This window comes from Morus notabilis, unplaced genomic scaffold (assembly GCF_000414095.1).
Source record: "Morus notabilis unplaced genomic scaffold, ASM41409v2 Scaffold1404, whole genome shotgun sequence".
NCBI lineage: Eukaryota > Viridiplantae > Streptophyta > Magnoliopsida > Rosales > Moraceae > Morus > Morus notabilis.
This window is the reverse complement of record NW_010361280.1, coordinates 172120-182375: the sequence shown is the minus strand read 5'-3', so window position 1 is coordinate 182375 and position 10256 is coordinate 172120. Positions and strand designations below refer to the sequence as shown.

Genomic DNA, 10256 nt, shown 5'->3' with positions numbered 1-10256 from the left:
TAGTAAAAGGAATATTATTTCGGCGTTGATCTCGATCGTGAAATTATGGAACACTGGAACTAAAACCTATAATTGTGATATTCCTAAATAATTACAGTGGATTACATCTTGGTTTATTAATCCTCGCAGTATATTAAGCATAACATCTTTTTTGAGATCTTTCATACAAGGACTGTTACTAACCTTCTAAGACTTGAAGAAAAAAAATGTTATGTTATTTTGTTTGTGGCTAGACTTGGCAATCTAGAGACAATAATTGATTTTTTAAAACATGATAAATAATTTATTTTTATCAATCGAACCATATCACATTGAAGAAATCAATCTAATTTTATCACATGATATTGAGAATAATTTATTTTTCCGGTTTAAGAAACAGAGATCCAATATGTATGCCTCTTGCTATAAGAAATTCCCTTCCTTAATTACCAAAACCACATGACGATACTAGCAAAAAATGCATGTGGAACCTAGCGAAGCCAAAAAGCTGTGTTAGCCATCCATGGAGACCATGGTTGATGATACATAATACAGATACATGCATGTGCATGCATTAGGCATATCATATACATAATATGATACATGATGATATAAAATGATTGTTATATTATTATTATGTGGATAAAGGATAAGACGACGTGGATGTGGAACCTAGCGAAGCCAAAAAGCTGTGTTAGCAAAGACTGGCTATCGCATTCGCAGCCATAAAAAACAATAATTGATGTTATCAATAAAAAAACAAAAAGCATCCACATATATAGTTTGAAAAATTAACTATGGTCCCGTTTAAGAAAAAGAAGGAAAAAAAATGAAAAAAAAGGGACAAATAATGATTTTATTTTTGTCAATGCTAAGTGTAAATAAGAGAAGTTGTGTGTCGTATTTGGAAATTTAAAGAAGATTTACGCCCACTCGATTTTATTTTTAGTAGGACTTTCTCTTGTTTTTAGTTTGCTTCTACAAAATTTAGCTATCCAACAAATTTACGGGGTAAAATATCTCTTTTACTACTATGTACTTTAAATGTTTTAAAACATATTATATATTTAATTTAGTGTCATAAAAAATGTTATTTATTTAATTTAATTTAGTGTTTTAAAAATATTATTTACTTAATTTAGTTTTATAAAAATGTTGTATAGTACTTTTTTTTTTTTTTTTTTTTTTTTTTTGTGTAAGTCCTTTGTGCAATTTTCGATCAGTCTGGCCTTATCTCAATCTCTTTAGTTTTGAGATTCAGTTTTGAGATTAGACTGGATTGACCTTCCCAGGCAGCAAGTCCAATTTCATCATTTAGGCTTATGGATCACGTTGAGCAGTCTATGGTCTCATTCGCTCCGCGAATTCTAGTTTTCAATTCGAGTTTAGATGTGACATTTTTTGAGAGATTTTAACTATAGTAAAAAAGTTAGATGTAATATTTTCTGAGAGTTTTTAACTGTAAAAATATAAAACTGAAAACTCGAATTAGTGAAATAAACGAGAAGTTTACACCTCATACTATTATAGGTTAATTAAAAATTTTTAAAGTGAATGAATGGAATCTGGGTATGGTCGGAATATAGTGAAATATAGCCATTTTGAGGATTCCTATGAAATGAGGTATGTAACATAGTCACTACGAAGAAAATTTCGGGAGTTAGAAAGAAAACTTTGAACTCATATTGGTCATGGGTTGAGAAAAGAAATTGAACTTTATCTTTTTAACTATTTTATTCATCTTTTTAAGAGGACATTTAATGACATTTTTAATGTGATTAATTAAATACTATTTTAAAAATTTAAAAAAAAAAAAAAAAGAGATTCTAATAGTGTTTTTGATAGTCTCCCACTTTTGGCTTACTTTATAAAGCAATTAATAATGTGACGTAAAAATAAAATTGGTGAGATCTCTTGATTTTTTTTTTTAATTAGGAATCTTAAAACCCTTGTTTTGACAAGATATTTTTTTCATATAGACTACTAGTAGGTGTGACTTAACTTCGATCTGATTCAATTTTTTGATATAATTTATAATTATTCCTTCAGAGTGGAAGGCAGAAGGAGGCGCCACGCCGTACTTTATTTAGATGAAAGAGGTACAAACAGATTGGCCTTGGAGACATGCACAAATGGGAGTGTTCTGAATCGGAGCTTGCATAAATTTTGATTACTCATTTTCATTTGTTCCTTTTACGCTAGAACATAAACAAATTACTTAAAAACAGTAGTATTCAAACGCTTGCTTTCCTTTTTTATTTGCTCCCTAAAACTTTCTGGCTTCAATAATTAGACTGGACAAATTGTAGTTTTAAAATGTTTTCAATCTCATAAAGAAATCATTTTTGAAAATGCGTTTAGTAGTTTTATCAAGATATTATTTTCAGTATAAAAAATTCCATTAACGTCTCTCTCTGTGCTCGAGAGAGGAGAAAACGGAAACAAAAAATAAAAAACGACTAAAAGTCGTTTTTCATTTCTCTCTCATTTTACACTAAATCAAAAAATTATTTTCATTTTCGTTTTTTGTCTTTAATTGTGTCAAACGCCGTTTCTTTCCCGTTTTCATTTTTTTTTTTTGAAAAACGTGAAAAACAAAAACAAAACAAACTCCAAACAGGGCCTTGGTATCTCATTTTCTAGAATGAGAACAAATGAAACACGTTGACAAGTATGATATGATATAGTGTTTAATATAGTCTGATCCAAAATATGAAAATTTCTGTGAAAATATCAATTAAAATGTCCATTTTTTCATCGCGTAGACATGTACTCCAACTCTTTTTCCCTTCAAGAGTCCTTTTCTCCGATCGCGTTTTCGCTTGAGAGTTTTTAAAATTAGAATGATCATTAAAACTTCACCACTTTAAAACGGCTTCTCATTCATTAGTATTAAGCAACAAGGAACTTTTGAGGCTTCAACTCATTCAAAACTAAACTTTCGCATTAAAAACTAGAATTCTTTTGGAGGAAATGATGATCCGATGCCAAGTTCCTCAAATTTTAGACCTGCATGGTCGCGATGGAATCTGAATGAACAGTCGATGAGCTTACCAAAACATCATGTTGGATCCTGAGTTATCCACAAAAGAATAAGTATCAATTTGGAATAGGTGAAAAAGTTGTCTTCCCCAGAAGATTAGGTACAAGGTTTTAGACTTATATTATACCAAGGTTAAGGTACTTTCATATTAAGTTCCAACATTTGGCCGAAGAAGAAAGCCACAAGTTCTTGAATTTCTCATTGATGCTAGAACCGAATCACATTCACTCCCAAGGAACTTTCTGACTTTCTGCTTTGCAACTATTTGTTTTATTTCAGTAACTTCTATATACAAAGAGGAGTTGTTTCTTCCCATAGTCAATATGAATAAAATTGTCTCTTTTTGAGAGATTTTCCTTTTTTTTTTAAAGTATTTTTTTTTTTTTTTTTTTTTTTTTTTTTTTTTGCATTAGACTAAGCATAGTGCTTCAAAAACTTAATTTGCTGAATATTTAAGAGAAGCAGAATGGTGACCACTTTCATTTTTTTTTTTTCATTAGACTAAGCAAAGTGCTTCAAAAACTTAATTTGCTGAATATTTAACAGAAGCAGAATGGTGACCACTTTCTAAACACACTCTATTAGCTTAAACACTTTCCTTTTTCCAAATTGCAGTTGAAGAAAAACTGTGAAGCTCTTCTATAATCTTGGTAAAATCCATCTCCTTTCGGCGTTGATCTTGTGAAACTATGAAACATTGGAACTAAACACTCTAATTGTGACATCCCTAAATAATTACAATGGCACGACTGACACAGCATCCCTAAATACTATAATTGTTGGTACTAATCATTGCATCAAAGAGTTAGTCAGAAGTAAACAAGAGTCGCAGTGCATGATAATCACATAATGCTGCACGTATTACACATGAAATCTTTCTTAAGGTCATTCATAAAGATTGCTATTAATATAATTCCAATACTGGAAGGAGAAAAAAATTGTTTTATTTATTTGTGGCTGGACCTGAACTAGGCTGCCTACGTACCCAACGAAGGGATCAAGCCACTCGTAGTTCCTTTACATTCTTACCAAAACCATGTTGAAACATTAGTAGATCTAGGAAACAATAAATATTTTTTAAGTACAACAAAATTAGGAATACAGTGATTAATTTACCAACTCTGACACGGGATCAAATTTGTGCTTGCACAAATTAGGCCAACTCGCTGTGCTCTTCGTGTAAATCTTGATCTTGTAATCGGTACTTCAACCATACTACAGAAAAAAGGAATAAAAGTTTATGATTGTGAACAAATGAAAACCAATGTAGAAATATAAAAAACTGATACTTACATTTGTAGGAATTGGATCCTACATATATGTCTTCGATGCCCTGACAAATATCATCAAGCAGAATCCGCATTCCTTGTTTCCATTTTGTTTTAACCATGCTACATAAGTATGAAACTTAACCACTTAAAAAATAATAAGATCACTTTTGGAAACTTTTTTAGGCAAAAAAGAAGAGTAAACGGTTTGAGTACCGTGTTCCGTTCCGTAGTTCGCTTCTCCGACACAAAACTGAAAAAGAAAAAAAATATCAAACTAAAGAACTCTTCCAAAATGAATTAGATGGCAATAAATTGGTGAATATAAACGGCATTTTCTAACCAATGCATTAAACTTGCATAATTGACTTGCGTATCTTGAAAACTAGACCACTATGAATCATTTGCATAATCCATGCATGGAAACTCATGATCTTGAATCAATCCCAACATATTTTTTCTGGTGTTCTGTTCATATCTGAAGTCAAGAGAAATAAATGTTTAATCAGGAAAACGTGGATTGAAGAATGAAGAAAACTATTCTAATTAAGGATTGAAAAGGATTAGCATATAGAAAAACAGATGAAGGATTTTACCATTTCATTACATTTTGAGGAGAAACCAGAGAGCAGTTCACTTCTCCAATCCAAATCTGAAAAAACACAATGAGATTCCTCAAAATTTTAAGCTCCTAGAAAAAAGATGATGAAGAAACAAACAGAATTGGCATTTCATTATCAATAATAGACCATCATCAATTGTTAGTGTCTACCAAGAAAGAACACCAAATTAAAGGGATGACAATTGACTTGTGTATTACTTGGAAAAAGTCAATGAATTCTTGATCTTCTCCACAGATAATTGGACCCAAATGCTACTTTCATTGACATTATTCTGCTACCAATGAAACAATATCATATTGTCTTGTGTTAAAGCAAGAAGGACCAAAAGTTTTGAACAAGCCACAATTCGCTTAGCTCAAGTTTGCTTTCTTCTCCGACATGTCCAAATATACAAAACCAAATAAGAAATTTCATTCAGTTGAAAATCGCCTAATTGTCGAAAGCAGAAAATTAGATATATGTACCAGATAAAGCAGGGGATAAGCAGGGGATAACGACAAAACAATCAACTTGCTTGAGAAAAATTTCTCACTTGTTCTCTTGTTGTGAATACGTCAAAATGTTGATTATTAAGGTAAAAGAATAATTAACAATAATTAACATGGATTAATATTATAACCGTTTAACTGAAGCACCAGGCTAGTTCTTACATCTTAGCCATTTTCTTAACGATGACCATTTTTGCCATAGAGGAGGTATGAAGTTAATTGAGACCAAAATAATTTTACAATTGAACAACAGTTACAGATTATTAGCATGTAACATGTGTATAAATAACATGAATAATGAAAATATTTATAAGGAAAAAGAGCCAGAAAAGCAGTATATTTACCTCTTCATACGTTACTTGTACGGGTACTGTTGCATGGTCCAAGACTTTTGAATAATTTGCATGCTTTTATCTTGTTTTCTCCTGATCTAATGAATCCTGCAATATCAAGTTGAGTTAGAATATCTTTAGAAAAGGAAAAGAATCAATGCCTCAAAATAAGGATAATGGACATCAACAATAAAATTGCGAGGTTGTAAAGATTAAGTTTGAGTTTTCTACCTGATCATTGTCGTTCTCATTGGGATCTTAGCTCTAGCTCAGGTTTTGGATATGAGCAATCTTAGGCCAACCCTGGCGTATTTGCCCCCAGCATCTCTTCAAACAAGTGAGGCTTCGTATTCCTTCAGGTAATGCTGTCAATTTAAGGCAATCCACCAATTGAAGCGATTCAAATGAATTGAGGTTTCAATCCAGTTCGGAATTATTTCCAAACTATCTCAATGAGAAATCCAAAGGTGTTGGAGACCGGTAAGGTGTTGAATGCAAGCAGGAAGTGACTCCAATTTAGGTAAAACCACTAAGCCACGGAGAGCGGAGTAGTCTTCCACTATTCACCGTCATCATCTCTTTTAAGTCGTCATCTCTTAACTCCTCGCAGTCATTGATCTTCCAACTGGTAAGGTGTTGAACGTGTTCTTTCACTCTTGGTCTTGTGAAATTATATTAAAATTGAAACTGAAATTTTGCAGAACTAGAAAAAAAATGATAAAAGAAGTTGTGATAATGGAATTGAACCCAAATGCAACCCTTAATGACATTAATGATGAAACCAGAAATAATATTATATTGCCTATTTTTTGAACAGGCTAACTCTAAGTTTTATGTTTTCTCCTCTAACTTGTCCAAAAGTACAAAGCCAAATTAAAAATCCCATTTTTTATTGGAATTATGGATCACTTGTCAATAAGAAGCACTGAAAAAGAATCATCTTGCTTTTGTCCATTCACATATATCAGAAAAAGAGTCCCACTCACAGTCTGAACAGAGAAGAAGTAGCAAATCATTAGCAAAATTTCATACTATTTATGGAACGGAGAAGTGGGAAGCACAAAATTTACCTTCACTACAATCTTAAAATTTTTACATTAAATTATCAGTAAAATGATTAATAAATCGTGGAATATTACGAGGGAAAAGGAAATATATAATATACCTTAAGAAGCAGAGGATAACTATGAGAAGAATCATCTTGCTTTAACAAATACACTAGGAAATGGCAAGGCAAAGGGTAGAATCTACAAAAGTGAGGTTTCCAGATATCAGAAAAAAGTCTGACTCACGACCTGTACAGAGAAGAAGTTACATGGTTTTCTTTTTATGGCTTTAAAGTTATGGAACACAAACCATGGAATATGAGGGGAAATGTGAACGGTGAAATAACAAAAATCTTAAAGGTGAAGAAATCACAAAAATCTTAAAGAGGAAAATTAAAAGGGATAATCATGTGTATTTACCTATCTATTTATTCATTCTTGAGCCGTTCCAGTAGTAGTATATATTATTGCATGCATAGCCCAAAATTTTTGAATAAGATGCTGCTGCTGCATGCTTTTATCTTGTCTAAACTTGTCGTATGCTCATCCCTTGATGGATTCTATAAAAATATCAAGTTAAGTTCGAATGGAATCACTTTAGAAAATGATGAAAATATCTTTATAAAAATATAGAGATCGACACTTATATTGGTAGCTAAGCTTGTAAAAGTTGAGTTTGGGCTTTCTACCTCAACATCATCGCTTCTGTTGGGATCTCGGCTCAAGTCCAGTTCTGGGATATGAGCAATCTTGGGCCAATCCTCGCCTATTTGCCTTTCGCATCTCTTCCATAACATGGGACAATCCCGAATCAAGAGTGTTTTTAAACAAGTGAGGCTTCGTATTCCTTCAGGTAATGCTCTCAATTTGGGGCATTTCACTAATAGATGTGTTTCAAGTGAATTTAGGTTGCCAATCCACTCCGGAATAGTTTCCAGACTCTTCCAATCAGAAATCGCAAGGCGGTGGAGACTGGTAAGGTGTTGAAGACCCTCAGGAAGAGACGCCAATTTATGAGAGCCAGAAAGCTCCAGAGAGCGGAGTCTTCCGTTATTCACCACCATCATCTCTTCTAACTCCTCACAATTTTCAATTACCAAGCTTTCAAGTGAGGTGAGATGATGAATACCCGGGCTCAGATCCTTTAATTTCGAGCAATACACAATCTCCAGCTCTTTGAGACAAGTAAGGCTCTTGAACCACTCCGGAAGACATTGTAGATCCTCCCCAATTCCCCAAATTCTCAAAGATGTCAATTTAGAGAGAGGAGAGAAAGAAGATGACGTTGTCGTTGGGATTTCAGTTCCAGTAGTACTAGTACTGTATTTTCTACTCTCTAATACTAATACTGTCTGTTCCAATGGCTTCAACCTTGTATTTCTTAGCTCTAGTCTTTTTTCTAAATGTGGGTAAAGCGGCATGCAACTCAGCTGAAGACAATCCCTTACTATTAATTTAGAAAGACAAGGAGGAAAACAAGGCAACAATTCCCCACTTACTACCTCTCTCCACCATCCCTTTAGATTTGACAAATTACTCAACCAAAGTTCTCGTAGGGATGGCAGTATTATTGTTGATGAAAGCAACAAGTCTTCCTCCTCACCATTTATGTACTCCAGACACGGCAAGCTATTAAGTTCTAATTTCTTAAGACGGTGTAATTGATTCAACGGCACTAAATGCTGGCATTTCTCACACGACACTAATGTCAAATTCACCAGATTTGTAAGTGAAGAAAGCCAACTTGAAATCTTGACACCCCCGTAACTCCATAGAACCAATTCTTGGAGATTTGGATGTGGCTGGAGGGCTTCTAGTGACTTCTCATAACCAACAGGAGCCTCTGTTCCTTCATCATCAGAAATCCATTCCAATTCCAAGGATTGAAGATATTGTTTTTCCTTTAAATTTGCAGACTCATAGTCTGTTGCCGCATCATTCCCGTGTTCCAGATTCCGAATTTCCAATTCCCCTTTCAAGTTGTTCAAGCCCATTAAATCTTTTAGCTCACCTCCATTTATCGTGACAACATCATTGCTCTTGCTTAGTATGTACCTTGATAGTGTCTGAAGATTGATCAGCTGACTCAATCCGCGTGGCATATGAGTCAATCCAAAGCACCCATCAATTTCAAGATGTCTGAGATTGACTAGCTTCTTCAAGTCTCTGGGCAATTCTCGTAGGCGAGAGCAACCATTTAGTCGTAGTGTCTGCAGATTCAGTAGATTGGTAATCGAATTGAGTAGCATCTGGATATCCTCGTTATCTGAAAGATCTAGATATCTCAAATGCTTGAAACTGCCTATAGACTTTGATAGTATTGTAATCCCCGAACCATTCAAATCCAAAGTGCGTGTGAACTTGACATTTGATCTTAGTGCATCAGAAGTTGACTTTCCCCATTTGTTATACCATTGATGAAGCAAAAGAACTGTCCGAATCTTACGTGCTTGAACCAATGAAGAAGAAATTTTCTTTGGGGAGTTAATATTGAAATCAAAGGAAACATGACGAGTATCCTTGCCAATATTGCCTCCGGAGTTCAAACTTACAGTAGCGCATTCTGTTCCTGCTATTTTTATAACGAATGACACCACCTCCTAATAGTATGAGACCTTTTGGGGTGAAGCTTAAAAGTAAAAACCGTACGGGCTCAGGCCCAAAGCGGACAATTGTTAGCGTTTATGCCCTTAGGAATAAATGTAACAATATTCTTTGAGATATTTTGACTATTAATAAAGATTTATTTATTTTATATATCTATGAATTGTCCTCTTTATGTTCATAATAGTTGAATGTATGATAAGCAAACTGAAAGTCTGCGATTGTCATTCTAAATCTTTAGGTCATGCATGTAATGTGAAGAACATGCGGAAGACAAGAATCTAAAGATGATAGTCTAAATCTTATGATCCACAATCGAGGGAATAAAGTTGGGCGCTTTATTCATGTTAAGATTGTTATGTTGTCTACTTCCTAACGGAGACGGCTTGTTTTGGTTGTCGGAGGTGGGACTCCATGGGTGGAGACATTGATATAGTTTCTAATGGTGAAATCTATATTGGATCGGACCAAAGTTGAATTGTTTTAATTAATAATTCTGTTTGAATAAAACAATTCACTTTTGACAAATTATATGTTGTCATCTTAATCCTGAGATGGATGATGAACCTGTATACTGAACTTGTATCCTTTGATGTAGTAAAGGGAGACATCCTGACATTATGTAAAGGTACGCTTGCCGGTACATTGGGGGTATGACTCGTGTATGCGTAGATTCATTATTCATAGATAGTGGAATCCATAGCTCCTATAAAGAGTCAATGATATCCTCTTATGCATTATCAGTGGATTAGAAAATATGAGCGCTCAGCCATTGGACTACTCTGTGTTACTAATGGTTTACTGTTTGTAATTATACGAATAGTATTTTTCTGATGGTATGATAATGGAACATAAGATAAATGTAATCGAGAA

The 10256-nt window shown here is 33.7% G+C and overlaps 1 protein-coding gene and 1 long non-coding RNA gene across 2 annotated transcripts in view; both read right to left on the bottom strand.

Annotated features, from left to right (window-relative positions):
* Positions 1-4339: 4339 nt before the first annotated feature.
* Positions 4340-5766, bottom strand: LOC112091789. The gene is made up of 5 exons (XR_002902308.1): positions 5746-5766; positions 4887-4942; positions 4634-4768; positions 4507-4543; positions 4340-4413 (listed from the first exon to the last, which is right to left on the bottom strand). It is a non-coding gene; the product is annotated as an uncharacterized LOC112091789 (long non-coding RNA).
* Positions 5767-7243: 1477 nt separating this feature from the next.
* Positions 7244-10256, bottom strand: part of LOC21392965 (putative disease resistance protein RGA4) — a 7523-nt gene continuing 4510 nt past the window's right edge. Inside the window, exons 2-3 of the mRNA XM_024166250.1 lie at positions 7469-9348; positions 7244-7339 (exon numbers count right to left, since the gene is read on the bottom strand). Coding sequence (XP_024022018.1) covers positions 7244-7339; positions 7469-9348 — 1976 coding nt within the window. The remainder of the gene's footprint in view (positions 7340-7468; positions 9349-10256) is intronic.